The sequence below is a fragment of the Cucurbita maxima genome, unplaced genomic scaffold (assembly GCF_002738345.1).
Source record: "Cucurbita maxima cultivar Rimu unplaced genomic scaffold, Cmax_1.0 Cma_Scf00017, whole genome shotgun sequence".
Taxonomy (NCBI): domain Eukaryota; kingdom Viridiplantae; phylum Streptophyta; class Magnoliopsida; order Cucurbitales; family Cucurbitaceae; genus Cucurbita; species Cucurbita maxima.
Window position 1 is genome coordinate 18,597 of NW_019272033.1, and position 22,895 is coordinate 41,491.

The following is a 22,895-nucleotide window of genomic DNA, read 5'->3' on the forward strand; positions in this document are numbered from 1 at the left end:
ACTTTTGATGTAAACAATACGATGAAAGTTATACTCTCTTATTAATCAATTTTCATTTATTAACTATAGGTTACTCTATTATAGACCTATGGTTGCAAAGTCAATTTTCATGAGTTTTTAGTTATTAGGTGTCAAAATTTTGCTTTTCTAGTGTAATTACATCTTACCCCTTAAGTACCGTTGATTTTTTAATGAACAATTTATTTATAATCGAACAATAAACTTTGTCCCTCTCGAGCCAATGAGAGGGCAATATCCATTCGGGAAGTACCCATTTGTTTACTTTATGTGGGAGGACTGAATCTCATTACATAAGATTATGCTTTAAACTCTTTAGTTGATCCAGTCCCAAAAAAATGATAGCTATCAAAAGGCAAGTCTCATCCATGTAAATGAAAGAGTTCTTAATTAACTCAAGATCAAGTCGTGTATTATCTTATGAAATATTAATCTATTTAGTTAATGAATTTATGACGAAAGATTAAATACTGTCTAGACTTTTACAAACTTATTGTACAATGTATCCTCACTCATATACCTCAGCAAGAACGATTTGAATCAAATTATTCTTAACAATTATAAATAATCTATATCAATAGTCTTATCAGGATAAGCCACCCAACCTTGCTAGTTACATATAGTTCAAGAATGAAATTTGATTGATTAACTTATAACCTAAGTTTAAATAAAATCTAGTCTGTGACTTTTGCTATTATCTAAATATATATATTTTTATTTTTCAAAAATTTTCATTCAACCCTTAAATTTTCACAAATATCTCAAAAATACCCTCTAATAATTTGTTTAGCAGAAAGTTGAGGTGGACTCAACCAAAAGTGAACGAGAGCTACACGCGACTCGGTATACATCTTTTATACTGTTTCCTATGTTTTTTACCCTCTCGAACCTGTTATGACCTTATTGAGAACATTTGAGGTCAGTAAAACTCTTGTTTACTCAATTATGTATAGCCTTGAGATAAATATTGGGGGTAATCACTATGCTTAGCTAAATTAAGTTTAATATGATGTCCTAAACATGTGATATGAGTATGTATAGGTTGCATTAAACATCGAATGACAATCTTGGAGCAGCTATAAAATAGTTAGGGATCTTAGCCGAGGTCAAACAAGTAAACGAACTTACGGTTGGAATTACAAGAATGGTATAATGTATGATGACGCATGCTCCGTGGCCCTTACATGCGTCATAATATTATACTTTGTTTACTATGTGATGATGTATGATGTCGTATTATATATGTAATTCATGGCCACATGGCCTTCTTGTCCACACCGATAACATGCTCTCGTGAGACCATTGCATCGAGACCTCTCATCCTCCCTAATCTCATATCGGCCTGGTTGTTGACCACGCCTAAGATCCCTATGATATCTAACGAGTCGTCCTATGATCGGATAGGGAGTTGATCATGAGGATCAATCTGGTAGGGACTAATTTCAAATTTATGTATATTTTTTATTAAATAAATTTCAGGCTTTACCACCAATAATTACTTTTAAATTTAAAAATAACGTATAAATTGGAAACAGAATTGGGTTTGGTGTAGAGGTCCACCATATAGAACCCCATCGTGCCAAGCAACGCCAATTTCGTTTGGCGGGAAAAATCAGTTTTCTCAAGAACAATCAATCCTGCAGCATTTCTGGACCAAGAACTCGATCATCATCCTTCAAATTTCTTCAAGGTAATTGCCAAGTATACTCATCCTTCAAATTTCTGGACCAAGAACTTTTCGAAATTTTTTTTTCCCTCTTTCACATTTCAATCTTTTGTTCTTGCTCTGTCTCAACTCTCAGGGTTTCAAATTTTTGGAGTCTAGTTTATTATCGGATACTTATACTACGGTGGTGGTGATGGACGTGGATGAGAATTCGGAAAATTCGAGTACGGATAGCCAAAATCGGCCACGGATGATCCAGAAGCGGGAGAGGAACCGCACGGAAATGGACAGTTTGGAAAAGGCAGAGAGAGAGGCGAGGATCGAGTTTCTTCAGAAGGAGATGGACAGCTTGTTTAAGTATTACGACGAAGTTAAGAGTCAGAAATTGGATATTGATTTAGACCAATGTAGCTCTCCCATTTCGATTGTTTTCGCTCTTATGGAAGAGAGTGAACTACCATTGTCGATGCTTCTTGATGAGATTTACGAGAAGATGAAGAATATAGACGATGGCGATTTCGTGAAAGTTTCTGTTCGTACTTTTGGTCGGAGGGTCAACTATGGCTTGCCCAACGGCGATAAAGATGTTATGGAAGACATCTCTAAAGAATGTCTATGGTGTTGGGAGGTACGTTTATTATACCCATCTCTCATCTTCCCAACACTATTTATTTATATCTGATAGTTTTGTGCTTCATGATGATCTTCCTCATTAATTTTAAAGACCCCTGACCTAACGTTGATGCCAAAGTACATCCGTGGAATCTTGAGCAATCGTCGTACATGTCGGAGAAAGATTCACGAGAGGATCACTGCACTTTTGGGTAGGCACTTCTATTTTGTTTTCTATCTTCTTTTGGTTTTGGGGTCAATATGTGATCTGGGAAATATGCCTAATTTAATGTCTTTAATTGCTGTTTTCAAGCATAAGCAATGTTTCTTTTCACTGCCTATTAGTCCTGGAACTCTTTTAGCTGTGTTAAGTTTGATTACTTTATGGTGTTGGGGTGCTGTAACTTGTAATCTTTACCAAGTTTCATGTAAAGGATGTTTTAGGGAATGTTGAAAGGAGTTGGCTATTGAAAAGGAAATGTGTATTGGAATTAGAACAGACAAGGGCTTTCTCTCACCAAATAGTTTTACAAAATCAAGAAATCATCAAGAACAGAAGTTTTAAGAGTGCAATCTATAAAAAAGAAAGGAGTGCCTATGCACTATAAACTTGTTGCTTGTATAAAATAAATACACTATTTCTTATAATTGCGTTTCTCCTTGATTTTAAAATCTTTTTCTTTTCTGGGCTTACTTTAATGGTTTGATTCTGGAGTTTTTGGTCTATTTTTCCTCCGTTGTTAATCTCTGATGAAATCCATATCCCTTGTATAGGAATAATTATGCCCTTGTATGCCTTGTATAGGAATACTTATGCCTTTGTATGGGCTTGCAGCTTCTAAATGAAATCCATATGCTAAGCCTTTACAGTCGAGTCAAATAGGAGTGAGACCGAGTTTATAATGAAAGAATAAATAGGTTCAATCAAGTTATGAATGAGTGAAGTTCGTAAACTACCATTAATCTTTCTATTTCTGAGTCTTTACTTTGCATAATTGAAGGAGAAAGAAGAACCAAAAAGACAGGATAACTAAATTTATCTCTGAAAGAATAACGAATAAGAAAAGAGACCGTAAAATAGTTCAATCAGTCATCCTAAAATCCCAGGAAAGAAGTAGAATTCTTCCTAAAATCATTTTCTTTTCTGGTCTTATTTTAATGGTTTGATTCTGGAGTGTTTAGTCTATTTTTCCTCCGTTGTTAATCTCTAATGTATGTCTTATTTCAGCAATGCAGTTAGCACTTCGTCGGTTAGAGACTGATCAGACTGGCATTCAAGAGCTTACTAAGGCATCAGAAGAACTTGTTAAAGTGTTTGATGAAGCCAATATCCGTTTATTAATGGATGGGTTGTCGCAGAAGATTACTACTGAAATGTATGAGCTTTTATCATCTTATTCCTATATATTGCTTGTTTAATTTTAACTTCTTATTTTAGGACTGAGAAGGAAGTAGAACGAGAAGAGAAGCTAATGGTCAAACAAATAAAGAGAAATCAGCGGGAGGCTGAAAAGGAGAAACAGAGAACAGAGAAGGAACAAAAAAAGGAAAGGTTGCAAAGGGTAAGAAGAACTTATTTGATTCAAAATTTGATTGTCTTTCTGCTCTTGGGCTTTTCAAGTGACTTTCCTGCACAATTCATTTAAAATCAGGAAAGGGAGTTAAAAGTGAAAGAAAGGGAAGAAAAACGTCAAAAAAAAAAAGAGATTGACGCTGAAAAAGAACAACGTCGCAAAGAGAAGGAAGAAGCTAAACATAAAGATCATATTTCTTTACAGAACCAAGCTTCCTTCATGGATCGTTTCCTTAAAGGAAATTCATCAAGTCCGTCGCCAAAATAATCAATCAACAACTGAATTGACGACATCAGTTCCATTGCTGGAGGCTTGCACGCAGTTAATGGACTGCATACTTTCCTCAAGTGATGAGATGATTCTTGCTGATATCCGCACGTATTCATTTTCTTTATACGGTCATACATTTAAGAAATATTCTACTTTCAGGCGGCATTTGTCTTCTTGGCGCTCCATAGATCATTCAATTCGTTCAAGAGGAAAAAGCCATTGGGGCATTCGTCAAAAGCCAATGGCTGAAATACTTAAGGAACTTAAACTTTCACCTGCCAGAAAATCAGCTAATGATGATAAAATGGGGTAAGGAGAGGCTTGCAGATGGTAGGCAAGAACAAACTACAGATGCTGGAAATACATATAATTGGTTTGATATCAGTGATGAATGTGTTTTAACATATTTATACTCAACCTTATTCTATTTCTTCTGAAGTATGCAAGTTTTCTTTCATATGAACTAGTTTATTGAACTTGTTTTCCTTGTGGGAGTTTAAAGCTTAATTGATGTGATGTTGCTGAGGAACGCATATTTCTTAAGTCTTTGCATTACGATGTCTTGAATCTTTATAGTTTACATGCTTCTCTTGTACTTGTTAATATTTGATCCTTGACAATGACAATATCTCATTTAACAGGTATCAGCTATTCAGTCCTGCTCACAGGGTATCTAAATTTGTTCCCCAATATACCAAATATCTGATTTTGTTTAAACCGATGGCAGGTTGGTGAATTGGTTCTAAATTTGACTCATAGATTTCAATACATAGATGCTTTTAATAGTTGGTCAGTTCTTGTTCTTTCCAGTTTTCTTTTGAGATTTGTTCTTTCAAATACTTCAAACATGCATGGGATCTGCCTACGTTCTTGTTCTTTCCAGTTTTCTTTTGAGATTTGTTCTTTCAAATACTTCAAAGATTATTTCAGTTTGTTCATTTTGATTCTGGTGTTCGATCTTACTTAACAGTATGCACGATCTTATATATATATGCAGATTAAGAGGATATTACCCCAGAAGAACAAAAAGTATTGAAAAAGGTACCTGTTCAGCCGTCCAAGATCACTTTTTACCAGCTTTTGTTCTATGATCCATTGTCTGTCCCCTTCCTTATATCTGTAAATCCTGTAGTTGATTGAACCCTGAAGTGTTTGAAAAGAGAAAGGAAATAAAAACTTTGCAAAAGATGCAGAAGCTTATGGAAACTAGAGAAAAATGTTTTTAGCTCACATGGGTATATATATATATATACACCGAAACCTTTAGCCAATATTTTTCTTTGAGTTTTCTCTCTTCTATCTTTAGTGTTTATTTAGATCGAGTGTGTGCGTTGTTGTGTGATTAACCCTTGGAAATTAAGCATAGTAGTTGGAAAAATGTTTGAAAAATGTAAGGAATGGTATATTATATGATTACTCCCTCATAAATCATACAGCGAACTAGGAAAGAACACATATGAGTGAATATCAATCACAAATTGAATGAACAACAAATGAAAAGCATGAAAGAAAATCATACAACGGAATACAAGGAAGTATTCCTAAACAGGGAAAGGCGGCGCCCATTTGGAATCTTCAAACTGCTGAACCTTCCCACTCCTCTTCAGATCCTCTCCGCTTCCATTTCCTTCAACATACAAATAGTATTTCAAGCAAAACGCAAGAACCAGGACGATCCATTCCAGACAGAAGATCAAGCCGCTCAATCCGCCGCTCAATTTCAGAATCACCGTTCCGCTTTCCTCCCGGACGTACGATTTCAGTTCGCCAAGGAAGTTGGCTGTTCTGGTGTAGACCAGGACCGTGAGGGAGCCCTGGAAGATGGCGGTGAGGACGGTGAAGACCATGTGGACGCCGTACCAGCGGCCGGTGGCGGCAGAGGCCATGGCGCAGCCGGAGATAGCGCCGGCGATGGTGAATGCGTGGAGGAAGATGATGAAGAAACCGCAAACGGAAGGGAGGAGGCGGAGGGATAAGGTTAGGAAAATGCAGCTGGAGGCGGCGCCGAGGAGGACGTAGTTGCAGAGGAGGAAGAGATTGTGGATGTTGTAGTGAGCCCTAGAAATTGAGGTTGAAGAAGAAGTTGAAAGGCCCATTGGAGGAGAGAAGTGTGACTGAAAGCTTCGGATTTGTGCGATTAATGGAGAAAAATTTGGAGATTGAAGACTTTGAGATGAGGTTGATGAAGAAGAAGGGGGAAGTTTATAGGGCTTTTCAAAGCTTTTTGGGGGCAACGGTCATTTTCTTTTTTGGTTCATAATTGAAGTGTTTTTTTGTCTCTTTATGTTTAAATTTTGAGGGACGTTACTCCAATTGGATTAAAATGGTGTTAACGGCTACTTATTTATTAATTTCTAGAAGACCTCCCATACAATGGGCACACAAGATTGTAGAAAAACAATGGCAACCTTGACTTCTAAGCACCACACCACTCTATTTAGGTTAATAATCTATGTTGAAAACAATTCTCAAATGATGAGTATCTCGCAACAAGGATTTACAAATAGGAAATTACATTAGTATTACTGTGATATGAACATGAGTCACCACTTCAAGATAGCGCTACGAACCTGGGGCATAGTATCACAATCATACTATGAAAACAGTAGGTTATGACCTCCACGTGGAGATCGACAAGATGGTGATCTTTAAGTGACGTCCATCCGGCCACACATGGAGGAAGACAAGACAGGTGTCATGATGTGATCGAGGAAAACGGTGCATCATCCAACACACCCAGAAAAGTGTGTATTAAATTCAAGCTGAGGCACAAGCAAAGATTGGAGGCAAACAAGTAGACAAGATTGTCAAAGACGAATTCTAAGAGGGTCAGGTCCCGAGCTATAATCTCAAAAGTTGGGGGTTTCGATATAAGTTTCGATATGTGACTTTGGAGTTAAGTTCGTTTATATAAAATGAGTGCTAGCCAAATTTGGTGTCAACTGAATATTCAATAAACGCTCCATGAGGTTGTATGATCGTTCACCAAAATCACGTACACTCTTGCCAGACCAAAAAAACTACCTCAAAATGTACTAAGGGAGACATGTGTCATGTTCTGGGCAACTGTTGTAAGACGAGCATCTTATGAAAACAAGTTTATTGAGGATAGTGTGGGACAACACAAGTGTGTCGACATTGTGTCCTGGCCCATGTGTTAGAAATAGGTATATGGGACCACTCTCTGGCACAGTATCCATAAATGATTCGGCATGAATACAGGATAGTTAATGTCTCGATAGTACCTAGATGGATAAAAATTCGAGGTGTCCTGATGATAAAGATGAATCATGGGTTGATTCTCAATAAGCATGTTCGAGCAAGTAGCAAAGATTGACAATGTTTTAGGGCTTTGATGGCATCACGAATCGTTGGCCATGTTGTTGAAAATCATAATGATGAAGATGAAATGCAACATCACATTCAAAAGACCTTAGCTTAAAGTAGAAACAAGTTCGAGTCGAATGACTTGACCTACAGTAAAGGCAAGTCGGCTAGCGTTGCAACAAGCAAACATGCATGCACGAGCGATGTGTATAGTCGAACAAGCTTAGTTTCCATATGAGTTATTGATAAGACAATCCTAATCCTCAGCCCGATCCAAGCTTTTGATGTTGCAAGAACCCTTTGAACCAAAGAAATTAACACCTTATACAAAATTCGGAAACCAAGAGATAAGGCTAGAATTAGATTATCTCTTACGATCAATGATCCACCCCCATATACAAAATTCGGATCAACCAGGTTAGAATTAGATTATCTCTTACGATCGAAGATCCAAAAGCAAAGATTTGGAATCTTGTTCTAGATTGAGAACTTGATCAAGGCTTTCGATCCACCCCCATATACAAAATTCGGATCAACCAGGCTAGAATTAGATTATCTCTTACGATCGAAGATCTAGAAGCAAGATTTGGAACCTTGTTCTAGATTGAGAACTTGATCAAGGCTTGATTGAATGACTATGATCAAAGATCCAGAAGGAAGATTTGGAATCTTGTTCTAGATTGAGAACTTCATCAAGGCTTGATTGAATGACTATGATGAAAGAAGATTTGGAACCTTGTTCTAAATTGAGAACTTGATCTGATTGAAGGGCTCAGATGCAATTTACCACAAGAATTGCATGAAAAAATGCCTCGAATTTTCTAAAGATTGAAGGGCTCAGATGCAATTTACCACAAGAATTGCATGAAAAAATGCCTCGAATTTTCTAAAGAAACGTCTCAATTTAAGAACTCAATTTCATTCATCCACGAATCTCCTTTTTTACCTAACATATTGTGGGTACAGATGTATGCGCCCGTAATTCAATCCTGATCCCCTTAATCAAAGACGTTTGCGGTCGAAATTCAATCCTGATCCCCTTAATCAAAGACATTTGCAGCCGGAATTCAATCCCGTAATCAAAGACATTTGCGGCCGGAATTCAATCCCGAACCCCTTAATCAAAGACGTTTGCGGCCAGAATGCAATCCCGAACCCCTTAAACTGTCAATTTGACCCTTTGACATCACATACTAAAAATATGGCTAAGAAGATAGATTTAGCGACCTTTGAATGAGTCAAACCCAACCTTATTCACTAAAGAGCAATCAATCCTAAATTTATAAGAACTTGTAAAGCCTACTTCTGTTTTTATCTTTCCATTTTTCAATATTTGTTTCTTTCATATATCTATCTTAACAACACTTCTACGTAAACTGATAAACAAAACCATTACCTCTAAACCAAAACAAGCTACATCAAAGTAGGAACGAGTACTGGTGGTTGATAAAAGACAAAGCAACATTCAAGATTCTGCGCCATAATTTAAAGTTGGTTTGGTTATTACAAGAGATGAGTACTAGGCATTCTATTTTGTGTACCACGAAATTTAAAACCCAAGTCAATACTGATCCTTTTCTTCTAAATCAATAAGGAACTGGAGGGTGACATAGCTGCTGCATCTACCAGCAGCAGCAACAAGACAGTCTAATCCATACTTTCCTTCAGCAATTACGATTAGAAAGTGATATCTAACTCGAAAACGCATCAGACTTGTACTCATATGTTGTCAGAAAGGCCTCAGTCGAGTCCAGCCATGTAGTTCTGTTGCTCTTACACCAGTATTTCTCGGCCGAAGATCCAGCTAAATGGAACTCTTTGTGCTTGCTTGACTCTGCTTTGAGCCCTCTCTTCCAGCCTTCTAATCCTTGGAGGCAACCCGCACACGAAGTCTTGTGCTTTGCATCCCTCGCCTGAAAGACCTGTCAAATCCTCTATTTTCCATCTGCTGACGAGGAACTCAAGAATGTCAGCATAGTCTTTAGCAGTGTAAATTCCAAGCCGCTGAGCAACAGATGAGAAGTGCTCAAAAAGGTTGTCATCTCGGCCATCGTACATCAAATGGGCTGGCATTGAGATTTTTTTCTTCATCATGTCAGCTAAGGCCATAACTGTGCCATCAGGGTCAACCTCAAAAAGCTTCTCAACGATCTTGGTGTATGCAGTCTCGTGGCGTTTTTCATCGGATGCAATTATACCACATACCTGTGCCAGCTTAAAATCACCATGCTCCTTGGCTAGCCTCGCAGTGTTCCCATGGGAGATGAAAGTTGCCCTCTCTTGAAATGAGGTGTAGATGAAACCAAGGTATGGATTGTTTTCTGTCTTGGGATCCTAAAAGGCACAAAGACAAATAACAGCAAAGCATCTTATAATAACATCAAAGCATCTTATGATTAAACTATGATCCAGATAAATCAACTGTTGCAAACAAAATGTATACAAAAATATGACAATGGACTATTTCTAGCATTCAGATGGCAGCGAAGGCCATTATGTAGAAGCAGCAAGTTGCATCTACTCACAGTGACCCAGCATCCAGTTCATTTACGATCAAAATACAATGTTCAATCAAATTTGATACTGTAAAAACTTCAAAAGAGATCCAAGTGCACAGTTAAATAACCAAAAATACTTACAGAGATCGAATTGTTTAAACTCAGAATTCTAAGGGACCACAAGTTTCTAAGAACTTGGGTGCTACTTGAGAATGTTTTGGAAAATGTTGCCTCCTTTTTAAGATACAGCTTGAATGAAAACATGTTAAGTTGATGTAATAAAATTTGTTTGGTCCTAGATGTTTCCTAGTAAATTTTTAGGGATGAGCACAGTACTTAATTGTGACTTCAAGCGCACAAAAATCTTTACTTTTCAAGGGAAAAGGAATTGTTCCTAGAAACAAAAACAAAAACAAAAAACTATTTTTGAGAACAAGCAAACTAACCATTCCTGATCCAATGAGATACTGGATGGTCTTTTCAATTTGCTTCATATCGACTCGTCCGGACAGGTAAAGGTACTTATTCAGAAGGTCACCATGTCTATTCTCTTCGGCAGTCCAGGCCCTTGTCCATATTGCCCACGAGGTGAGGCTTGCACCAGTCTCATCACGAACACCATCAAGGGTGTTCAGCATTGTTTGGTAAGTTGGAAGTGCTTCTTCAGTGATCATGTCCCCAACCAACGTCACAAAATAGTCATCAGGAATATCCTTCGATCTCTCCCTTATTTCCTTGACTTGGTCATAAAAACCATCAGATTCCGGGTCTGGGAGATAATCTTGAGGCTGCCAACAACTTTCCACAGGCTTTAGGTGAACCAATATGTTCTGTTCTGCCCAATCTTCTAATGATTTAAAGATCTCCATCTTTTGTGGTGGCATGGAATGAGTCACTTGGACATGCACTTCCCGGGGAGGGAAATATGGCTTTTTTGTTCCCTCTGTCGATCTGTAAAATAAAATAAACGAGGTGATAAGTCAGCCGCAGTTCTATATAATGCAGAAATTTTCTCTACAAGAACGAGAGGCTCCTAACTCGGTCTCTTATGAGATTCTCTGAGTGCAGTTTTACAAGCAACTCCACTCAAGAAATAACAAGCTAATCCAGAATGAGCTACTGCAGACTGCTGAGATACCAAATTGAATGGAAATGTAGTGTGAAGAAGCCAACAGTTAGTCGAGAGCAACCATAGGACATGCCTTAATCCATAGATACAAACATAATACGACCATAGAAAAGAATCAACATGAATCCAAGAAGCTATTTAGATGCAACAAAGGATGAGTCCTTTTTCCTTCTCGTGAACCAGGGGAGTGTCAGAGGAGTGAAGCTCATTTTCCTTTCAGGGTAAAGCAGCACATAAAAAAGAGCTTCCCCATAAAAAATCCAGTTCCTCAACAAACGAAGTTCAGAATCAACAAGGGGACGTAGAACGAACGGAGTGCACAACAGGGGTGCAGCCCCACTTTTTTGTTCGTAGCGAGGGAGATCTCGAATGGGATTCTTCATGAAGTTCGAAAGAAAGGAATAAAATAGAGTTTCTCTATGACCTCCTCGTTTTGAGACATTATGGCTTTGGGGTCGACCCCAGTAACAAAGAAGGAATCCATAAATGGTTGTGATATATCCAACTATTTTGCATAATGTTCTAAAAGAGCCCCAAATACCCATTTCTATCTATGGAGAATAGTACACTAAATGCAACATAACAATCAGCTTTCCATAGTTTTCCTTTAGATAAGGAAAACCTGTGGTGTGTTGCATATAGAAAGAGAGGGAGAGGGGTTACTTCTATTATCTACAAGTGGCAAACGGGTATAGGGACACTGGCAGATCAACTAAACTGACAACAAAATCAACGCTTTAAAACTCCAAGATTCAAATACCAAATTTTAAGACTACAAGCTTATGTTTGCTTACGTATGAACATATTCAAAAGTAAAGCAAGCCACACGCTGAATACGCTGAATAATTAAGCTCATGAAAACGGTACTCAATTTGTATTCTCTTAATTTCTTAGTTTCTTTATTTTAGAAACCGTTTAAAAAGTAATAGCCAATTTTTAAGAACTTTAAAAAGTAATTTTAGAAATTATTTTCTAAAATATGGCTAAAAACTCAAAATTTAAGAGACAAAACAAAGAATTTGTTATGAAACAAGCCTAATTTTTAAAATATTCCATTCCAAAAAACTAGATAAAATGAAGGAATTAATAAGAAAAAAAAAAACCCTGCAAGAATGCTTAATACAGCTTAATTTAATTTTGGTAACAACAAGGCAAGAATAAGAGCAATTTTCGAAATCCAAATATTACACTAGCGCAATTATATGCGTCTGTGTGATTTTCAAATAGAACATACATTTAAGCAAACAATAAATCAAAATTCTTCTAAAGGAAATTATTGAAGACCACATCTCTCCACAATTCCACATCGTCATGAATGAGCAAAATGTAATTTTCAATATTTTTTTTTTGAAGGGACAAAGTTTAAAATGGAATTGAAAATTTAAAAGTCTTGAGAAAATATTTACAAATGCAAACATAATTGAAAGTATAATTAAGTTTATATAAATACAACTTGGACCACCAATAATACATATGTGTATATATGTAACAAATATGTCTTCTATCAAGATGACCTGACCCAAAAAAAAAACAAAAACAAAAACAAAAAAAATCAAGGGAAAGAATCGATCCTTCTCAAAAAAATTTAGCAAGTATGAACGGAAATGAAAATTCACATCAAGATGAAGAGTGGATTCCATGACGTTTATAGTTCAGAAGCACAAAAACTCCCTAAACCAACAGAAAAACCCCAAATCTTCCCTCTAAGTTACTTGATTTCCCAATTCAGGGACAGGCGGAGATTCCTAAGATCGCAATATCAACAGAAATAAGTCATTTCAGATTAGAATCCCTAACCATTCAGACACATAAAACATTAACACAGACCACAATTCATGGAAAAGAAAGAAAAAAAAAATCGAACTCGAATCAGTAGGCAATAGCAAAACAGAATTGATCGAAATCAAATGAGAGACAGTAAGCAACAGAGATTGATAAAGAGACGAATAGGGGGAAATGTTAGATACTGACTTGGAGAGAGAGTGGAGAGTGGAGGCCATGAGAACAGTGGGAGATCTGCGACGGCGGTGGTGTCTGGAAGGGAGGGTGTGAGATGGGAACTTCACTGCGGGATTCAGCTGGAGAGCCATTAGCGATGAAGAAAGTATGGTGATGAGAGAGGGATTGTTTGGAGAAGGAGAGAAATGGGAAGAAAGAATGGCGGAGAAAAAAAGGAAGTGGAAGAAGAGGTGGATGAAGATGAAGATGAAGATGAAGAAGGCGAAGCACAAAGGGCGAGGCGTGGGTTTATAGTGTATCAAGTGTGTATTGTGTATGCGGTCAACTACGAACTGCGCTTTTAGCGAGAATCACGCTAAAACCTCTAAAATATGCTTTCATAATCCCATTTATTTTCCTACATTTTAATTTCCTCAATTTCTATTTTTTATTTTTTAAAAATAATGGTGGCAGAATAAAATTTTAAAATATATGAATAATTATATTGTAACTAAAATATATATTTTAGTATTAACAATAAATTCCAATTATTCAGTTAGTTTAAGAGACAGATGTCACGAGGAGGGGACGATCAATTTCTCCTTATCTATTTCTATTTTTCATTCTTAACATGGTATAGACCATCGATCTTGGTATTCCTTATACCCATTGGACTCTGAGTCCAAGGGGAGTATTAAACCTAAAGCCAAACCCTAACCAATCAGTGAAGCCTTTATAGCCGCCGATCATCCAATATCAAGAATACGTTATAAGCTGTTGGCTTATTGGCCCTTGATCTCACATTAATTAATTTCAATGAATTAATTATGGATGTTTTGATGATAACAAACCTACTTTTAATTATTAACTATTTTCAGTTTTTTGAACTGTCCACAGTATAAGGTCGGGAATAACGATTACAACAACTTTTCAATTACTCAAATCAGAGCTAAAACGAAGAAATTAGAGTCGAGACAACTATCCCGACGTGATGATGTGGCAACAAAATCAAAATGATGGACAAATCAAAATATATCAAAGTATGACATTTATAATATTGGAAGAGTAACACATGGTGGAGTTTTTCTTATTATTACATTTCTAAATAAAATTATTTTTACAAATATAAATTTGAATATAACCGTTACTCACATCGAATTTTATTATTACTATATTATATTATTATATTATTATATTTTAAAATTTTGGTAGTTACTCACATCATTTTTATTATTATTATATTATTATATTTATAATAAATTTTGAATTACATTTTACCGTTACTCACATAACTTTTTATTATTATTATATTATATTACTATTATATTAAAATTTTGAAATAAATGAATTTAGAAAATTTTCTTACTTAATTACTTTTAATCTCCACCTTCCATTATTCCTAACACAATCCAATGGTCAATATTCAATCCTACATTTTGCCACTTTTCTCCTCTATATAAACTCATCTTCCCCACATTTTTATATATACAACTTACATACATTCTTCAATCCTCATTTGTTCAAAGTCTCCATTGTTTATTGCTCTCTCCAAGCTTACAAGTTTATTTCTTTTCATCTTATTCTTGAGAGGGATTATTATTATATTGTGAGGAAATAGTTGTCAGTATCCCAAATTGTAAATCTACTCTTTGAGAGAGTTGTGGTGTGTTATTATCAAACTCAAATACTTGTATCGGTTTGATCCTGCGTCGTTGAAAGGATTGAGTTTGCTCTTGAACTCGTAAAAAGAGCGGTGTACCGGTTTGGCTCTGATCCGTGGAAAGAGTCGGAAAAGTTCTTTATTCAAATTCCCAAGAGGCGCTTGGGGAGTGGAGTAGGTCGAGTTTGACCGAACCACTATAAAACTACGGTGTCATTTTCTCTAACTCTTTCCTATTTAATTTCAAGATTATTATTATGTTTATTGCATGTTCTACTTGATTATTGTTTTGACTTGAATTATTTTGTTTTAGTAATTATCATCTTCTACTTATTTGTAAAAAGTTTTATCATTAGAAAAATTAATCAAGTTTAAACACTTTTATCGTTAAAACCCTATTCACCCCCCCTCTAGGGTTGCCATACCGATCCAACAATTGGTATCAGAGCAGGTTGCTCCTATAGATTTTTTATCTAAACTTTATTGTTCGAGCTTATGGCAAACCTACGTGTTAAAAATGGTTTTAGTGAAGGACAATCAACTTCTAGGCCACCTTATTTTGATGGAACAAATTATACATGTTGGAAAGCTAGGATGAAAATTTATTTGCAATCCGTTGATTATCAATTGTGGTTAAATGTTAGTAATGGTCCTTACATTCCAATAAAAATTGTTAATAATATTGAGGTGCCTAAATTAGAAAATGAATTTGATGAGCATGATATGAAAAAATGTTCTTTGAATGCTAGTGCTATCAATTGTCTGTATTGTGCCTTAAGTAATGATGAATTTAATAGAGTATGTATGTGTTCTTCGGCATATGAAATTTGGAAAACTCTTGAAGTAACTCATGAGGGAACCAATCAAGTTAAAGAAACAAAAATTAGCATGTTAGTTCATAATTATGAACTATTTAAAATGGAGGAAAATGAACCTATTGGTGATATGTTTACTAGATTTACTAATATTTTAAATGCTTTGAAAAATCTTGGAAAAGTATATTCTACCTCCGAAAATGTAAGAAAAATTCTTAGGTCTCTGCCTAAAAGTTGGGAGGCAAAAGTGACGGCGATTCAAGAAGCAAAGGATCTCACAAAGCTTCCTTTGGATGAACTCATTGGTTCTCTCATGACACATGAGATTACCATGAACGGGCACATGGAAGAAGAATCCAAAAAGAAGAAAAGTATAGCCCTAAAATCCATCAAAGTTGACTCTGAAGATGAGGACGTCCTTGATGAAGATGATGTCGCCTACTTCACACGTAAGTATAAAAATTTTATTAAAAGGAAGAAACAATTAAAAAAACATTTCACAAATCAAAAAGAGTCAAAAGGTGAAAAGAGCAAAAACGATGAGGTAATATGTTATGAATGTAAAAAGCCGGGTCATATAAGAACGGATTGTCCTCTCCTCAAATCATCTAAGAAATCCAAGAAGAAAGCAATGAAGGCTACTTGGGATGATAGTGATGAAAGTGCAAGTGGAAGTGATGAAGAAGTTGCAAATTTTTGCTTCATGGCTCATAGTGACAAAGAGGATGAACAAGAAGATGAACAAGAAGATGAGGTAACTCTTGAATCTCTTTCTTATCATGAATTATTTAAACTTGTTGATGAGATGACAATTGATTTAGAAAAACTTAGTTCAAAGTATGTTGTGCTTAAAAAGAAATATAAGACTTCAATTATTGAAAATAAGTCTTTGCTAAATGAAATTTCTTGCTTGAAGGAGAAGGATCATAATATTGTTAAAATTGATGTACCTTGTGAAAAGCATGTATTTGATTGTGATGAGAAAAATGCATTAATTGATAAAGTCAAGACTCTTGAGCATGATTGTGGTGAAAAAGATAAATTAATTAAATTGCTCAAAGAGAATGAATCAAATAATTTGCAAGAACTTGGTAGGGCTAAGGAATCTATTAAAATGTTAACAATAGGTGCTCAAAAATTAGATAAAATACTTGAAGGAGGTAAGTCATATGGTGATAAAAGAGGATTAGGCTATATTGATGAATGTTCTACACCTTCAAGTTCTAAAACAATCTTTGTTAAAGCATCCCCTATCTTGCCTAAATCTAACACATGTAAATTTGTATCTAAGTATGATAAATCTAGATTTGTGCCTATATGTCATTATTGTGGTGTTGAAGGTCATATTAGACCTAAGTGCTTTAAATTGAAAAATTCTCAAAATATTCATTTAGGAAGAAAAGTTTCTCAAAATACAAAGTTTAACAATGTTTTAGAAAATAATTTTTCGAATAAAAATAGAATACACAAATTTAGTCCAAGAAATAAATTCTTGCATAATGTCGTTTGTTTCTCGTGTGGTAAGTTTGGACATAAAGATTATTCTTGTTACTTATCTAAATACAATGTCTTTAATATGAATGCAAATATGAAATGGATTCCTAAATTTGTGAATACTAACTTTCTAGGACCCAAACAAGTATGGGTACCAAAAGGTCAATTTTGAATATCTTTGTTTTTAGGTTTGTTTGAAAGCCTCCAAGAAAAATAAGTGGTACTTGGATAGTGGTTGCTCAAGACACATGACGGGTAATCCATCCAAGTTTGTCAATCTTTCCAAGAAGGATGGTGGCTTAGTAACCTTTGGTGATAACAAGAAGGGTAAAATAATTGGTAAGGGTACTATAGGTAATGACTCTTGTACTCTCATTAAAAATGTATTGTTAGTTGATGGTTTAAAGCATGACTTACTTAGCATTAGTCAATTATGTGATAAAGGTTTTAGAGTTGTATTTGATAAGAATAATTGCATAATTGAAAATGCTAGTGATAGAAAAGTTTTGTTTGTAGGAAATAGAGACGATAATGTGTATACTATTGATTTGAATGATTGTCCTACAAATGATAAATGTCTTTCGGTTTTGATTGATAACTCTTGGCTATGGCATAGAAGACTAGGACATGCTAGTATGTACTTGATTTCAAATATTTCAAAAAATTCATTAGTGAGAGGTCTCCCTCAACTTAAATTTGAAAAAGATAAAATTTGTGACGCTTGTCAAATGGGTAAGCAAACTAAGTCTTCTTTCAAATCTAAAAATATGATTTCTACTACTAGACCTCTTCAACTACTCCATATAGACTTATTTGGCCCTTCTAAAATAGCTAGTTATGGAGGAAATTATTATGCTTTTGTGATAGTGGATGATTTTTCAAGATTTACTTGGGTTTTGATGATAAAACATAAGAATGATGTTTTGAAAAGATTTGCTAGTTTTGTAAAAAGAGTTCAAAATGAAAAAGGGTTTTTAATTACTAAAATTAGGAGTGACCATGGGGGAGAATTTAACAGTGTTGCCTTTGAAAAATTTTGTGAAGATAATGGTTTTTCTCATGACTTCTCCTCTCCAAGGACTCCTCAACAAAACGGTGTGGTTGAAAGGAAAAATCGTACTTTACAAGAATTTGCTAGATCAATGTTAAATGAGTATGATTTACCTAAATATTTTTGGGCGGAAGCCGTTAATACCGCTTGTTATATTTTAAATAGAGTTTTAATTAGACCTTCATTAAATAAAACTCCTTATGAACTCTGGCATAACAAAATTCCAAATGTTGGGTATTTCAAAGTTTTTGGTTGTAAATGTTTTATTTTGAACAACAAAGAAAAGCTTGGAAAGTTTGATTCAAAAACGGATATTGGTATTTTTCTTGGCTATTCATCTACTAGTAAAGCTTATAGAATTTTCAATAAGAGAACTTTAGTTATTGAAGAATCTATGCATGTGGTATTTGATGAATCTTGCAATAATATTTCTAATGAGTCTATTTGTAGTGATGATTTAGAAAGAAATTTTGGAGATTTACTCGTTAGTGACAACGGCAAAGAAATTGTTACGAGTAAAGAAGAGATGAGCTTAAAGGAAGAAGGTTCTTCATCAATGCCAAAAGAATGGAGGTATGCCTTGTCTCATCCCAAGGACTTGATTCTTGGTGATCTCGAACAAGGTGTGAAAACTCGCTCTTCTATTAATTTATTTAATAATCTTGCTTTTGTTTCTCAAATTGAACCAAAAAGTCTTAAGGATGCCGAAAATGATGAGTTTTGGATTTTAGCCATGCAAGAAGAGCTAAATCAATTTGAAAGGAACAAAGTTTGGGAATTAGTCCATAGGCCATCTAATACTTCTATTATTGGAACCAAATGGGTTTTTAGAAATAAAATGGATGAAAATGGGAATATCATTAGAAATAAAGCTAGGCTTGTAGCTCAAGGTTATTGTCAAGAGGAAGGCATAGATTATGAAGAAACTTTTGCACCCGTTGCTAGATTAGAAGCTATTAGAATGTTACTTGCTTTTGCTTCTTACAAAAATTTTGTATTATATCAAATGGATGTGAAAAGTGCATTTTTGAATGGTTATATTATGGAGGAAGTTTATGTAGAACAACCTCCCGGATTTGAAAATGTAGAATTTCCTCATCATGTCTATAAGTTGAAAAAGGCTCTTTATGGCTTAAAACAAGCTCCAAGAGCTTGGTATGATAGACTTAGTAATTTTCTTATTGGGAATGATTTTAAAATGGGCAAACTCGACACTACACTCTTTATTAAGATTAAAGAAAACGATATGCTATTAGTGCAAATATATGTGGATGATATCATATTTGGTTCTACTAATCCTTCTTTATGTGAAGAATTTTCTAAATGTATGCATAGTGAGTTTGAGATGAGTATGATGGGAGAACTCAGTTTCTTTCTTGGACTTCAAATCAAACAACTCAAGAATGGTATCTTCATCAATCAAGAGAAATACACTAAAGATTTGCTCAAAAGATTCAAGTTCAATGGAGGTAAGATTGCAAGAACTCCCATGAGCACATCCACTAAGCTTGACAAGGATGAAAAAGGTAAAAGTGTGGATATTAAAGCTTATCGAGGTATGATTGGATCTTTACTTTACTTGACCGCTAGTAGACCCGATATTATGTTTAGTGTATGTCTTTGTGCTAGATTTCAATCTTGTCCTAAGGAATCTCATTTACATGCCGTTAAGAGAATATTTAAATATTTGCTTGGAACTATTGATCTAGGATTGTGGTATCCTAGAAATGTTGAATTTAAATTGGTAGGATATTCTGATGCAGATTTTGCCGGAAGCTTACTTGATCGTAAAAGTACTAGTGGAACTTGTCAATTTCTTGGTAGTTCCTTAGTTTCTTGGTTTAGTAAAAAGCAAAATTCGGTTGCCTTATCTACTACCGAAGCGGAATATATTGCGGTTGCTAGTTGCTGTGCTCAAATTCTTTGGATGAAACAAACTCTTTGTGATTTTGGATTAAAGTTTCATAGTGTGCCTATATTTTGTGATAATACAAGTGCTATTAATTTAACTAAAAATCCTATTCATCATTCTAGAACTAAACATATTGACATTAGACATCATTTTATTAGAGAGCATGTGCAAAATGGACATATTATTCTTGATTTTGTAAACTCTAATAATCAACTGGCCGATATTTTCACCAAGCCATTGAATGAAGAAATTTTTTGCAAAAATAGGCTTGAGCTTGGTATTATTCGTTGTGATATATCTTGAATTTTATAATTTTTGAATGCATGTTTTTAGGGGGAGCCATTATGTCATTATTAAATGCATTCTCTTTCAATTGTTCATTTTGATGATTACAAAGGGGGAGAAAATTAAGAAAAATATGTTCTAAATTTGTTATTTTATAATTTATGAATCATTTACTTGGTGTTTCATAATTTCTTGAGGCATTAATATAAGGGAGAATATGCTCTTGAGTGAAATTTATGATAATATATTAGTATGTAGTGATATTATTACATGGATGTTGCATTATTGGTTTTTATGAATTTTTCTTTAAATGATTTGTCATCATCAAAAAGGGGGAGATTGTTGGCTTATTGGCCCTTGATCTCACATTAATTAATTTCAATGAATTAATTATTGATGTTTTGATGATAACAAACCTACTTTTAATTATTAACTATTTTCAGTTTTTTGAACTGTCCACAGTATAAGGTCGGGAATAACGATTACAACAACTTTTCAATTACTCAAATCAGAGCTAAAACGAAGAAATTAGAGTCGAGACAACATACCCGACGTGATGATGTGGCAACAAAATCAAAATGATGGACAAATCAAAATATATCAAAGTATGACATTTATAATATTGGAAGAGTAACACATGGTGGAGTTTTTCTTATTATTACATTTCTAAATAAAATTATTTTTACAAATATAAATTTGAATATAACCGTTACTCACATCGAATTTTATTATTACTATATTATATTATTATATTATTATATTTTAAAATTTTGGTAGTTACTCACATCATTTTTATTATTATTATATTATTATATTTATAATAAATTTTGAATTACATTTTACCGTTACTCACATAACTTTTTATTATTATTATATTATATTACTATTATATTAAAATTTTGAAATAAATGAATTTAGAAAATTTTCTTACTTAATTACTTTTAATCTCCACCTTCCATTATTCCTAACACAATCCAATGGTCAATATTCAATCCTACATTTTGCCACTTTTCTCCTCTATATAAACTCATCTTCCCCACATTTTTATATATACAACTTACATACATTCTTCAATCCTCATTTGTTCAAAGTCTCCATTGTTTATTGCTCTCTCCAAGCTTACAAGTTTATTTCTTTTCATCTTATTCTTGAGAGGGATTATTATTATATTGTGAGGAAATAGTTGTCAGTATCCCAAATTGTAAATCTACTCTTTGAGAGAGTTGTGGTGTGTTATTATCAAACTCAAATACTTGTATCGGTTTGATCCTGCGTCGTTGAAAGGATTGAGTTTGCTCTTGAACTCGTAAAAAGAGCGGTGTACCGGTTTGGCTCTGATCCGTGGAAAGAGTCGGAAAAGTTCTTTATTCAAATTCCCAAGAGGCGCTTGGGGAGTGGAGTAGGTCGAGTTTGACCGAACCACTATAAAACTACGGTGTCATTTTCTCTAACTCTTTCCTATTTAATTTCAAGATTATTATTATGTTTATTGCATGTTCTACTTGATTATTGTTTTGACTTGAATTATTTTGTTTTAGTAATTATCATCTTCTACTTATTTGTAAAAAGTTTTATCATTAGAAAAATTAATCAAGTTTAAACACTTTTATCGTTAAAACCCTATTCACCCCCCCTCTAGGGTTGCCATACCGATCCAGATGTTCGTATTTTCTTTCCCAACCTCTCAAGTGATCCAGAGCACCGATCTTGGAAGAAGAGGTGGATGAAGATGAAGATGAAGATGAAGAAGGCGAAGCACAAAGGGCGAGGCGTGGGTTTATAGTGTATCAAGTGTGTATTGTGTATGCGGTCAACTACGAACTGCGCTTTTAGCGAGAATCACGCTAAAACCTCTAAAATATGCTTTCATAATCCCATTTATTTTCCTACATTTTAATTTCCTCAATTTCTATTTTTTATTTTTTAAAAATAATGGTGGCAGAATAAAATTTTAAAATATATGAATAATTATATTGTAACTAAAATATATATTTTAGTATTAACAATAAATTCCAATTATTCAGTTAGTTTAAGAGACAGATGTCACGAGGAGGGGACGATCAATTTCTCCTTATCTATTTCTATTTTTCATTCTTAACATGGTATAGACCATCGATCTTGGTATTCCTTATACCCATTGGACTCTGAGTCCAAGGGGAGTATTAAACCTAAAGCCAAACCCTAACCAATCAGTGAAGCCTTTATAGCCGCCGATCATCCAATATCAAGAATACGTTATAAGCAAACCCTAACCAATCAGTGAAGCCTTTATAGCCGCCGATCATCCAATATCAAGAATACGTTATAAGCTGTTGGCTTATTGGCCCTTGATCTCACATTAATTAATTTCAATGAATTAATTATGGATGTTTTGATGATAACAAACCTACTTTTAATTATTAACTATTTTCAGTTTTTTGAACTGTCCACAGTATAAGGTCGGGAATAACGATTACAACAACTTTTCAATTACTCAAATCAGAGCTAAAACGAAGAAATTAGAGTCGAGACAACTATCCCGACGTGATGATGTGGCAACAAAATCAAAATGATGGACAAATCAAAATATATCAAAGTATGACATTTATAATATTGGAAGAGTAACACATGGTGGAGTTTTTCTTATTATTACATTTCTAAATAAAA

The 22,895-nt window shown here is 34.6% G+C and overlaps 2 protein-coding genes and 1 pseudogene across 2 annotated transcripts in view; 1 reads left to right on the forward strand and 2 right to left on the reverse strand.

Moving 5' to 3' along the window:
* The first annotated feature begins 1,566 nt into the window (after positions 1–1,566).
* On the forward strand, positions 1,567–5,330 carry LOC111491968 (annotated as a pseudogene).
* A 188-nt stretch (positions 5,331–5,518) lies between these two features.
* On the reverse strand, positions 5,519–6,329 carry LOC111491920. Its single transcript, XM_023141021.1, has one exon. The coding sequence runs from the start codon at positions 6,234–6,236 to the stop codon at positions 5,682–5,684; it is 555 nt and encodes a 184-aa protein (XP_022996789.1). The 5' UTR covers positions 6,237–6,329; the 3' UTR covers positions 5,519–5,681.
* A 2,562-nt stretch (positions 6,330–8,891) lies between these two features.
* Positions 8,892–22,895, reverse strand: part of LOC111491882 (stearoyl-[acyl-carrier-protein] 9-desaturase, chloroplastic-like) — an 18,428-nt gene continuing 4,424 nt past the window's right edge. Inside the window, exons 2-4 of the mRNA XM_023140956.1 lie at positions 13,066–13,255; positions 10,412–10,916; positions 8,892–9,801 (exon numbers count right to left, since the gene is read on the reverse strand). Coding sequence (XP_022996724.1) covers positions 9,241–9,801; positions 10,412–10,916; positions 13,066–13,184 — 1,185 coding nt within the window. The 5' untranslated portion in view covers positions 13,185–13,255 and the 3' untranslated portion in view covers positions 8,892–9,240. The remainder of the gene's footprint in view (positions 9,802–10,411; positions 10,917–13,065; positions 13,256–22,895) is intronic.

Coding starts and splice junctions, on each gene's coding strand:
- LOC111491920 (XM_023141021.1), bottom strand. CDS start 6,236: ATGGGCCTTTCAACTTCTTCTTCAACCTCAATTTCTAGGGCTCACTAC.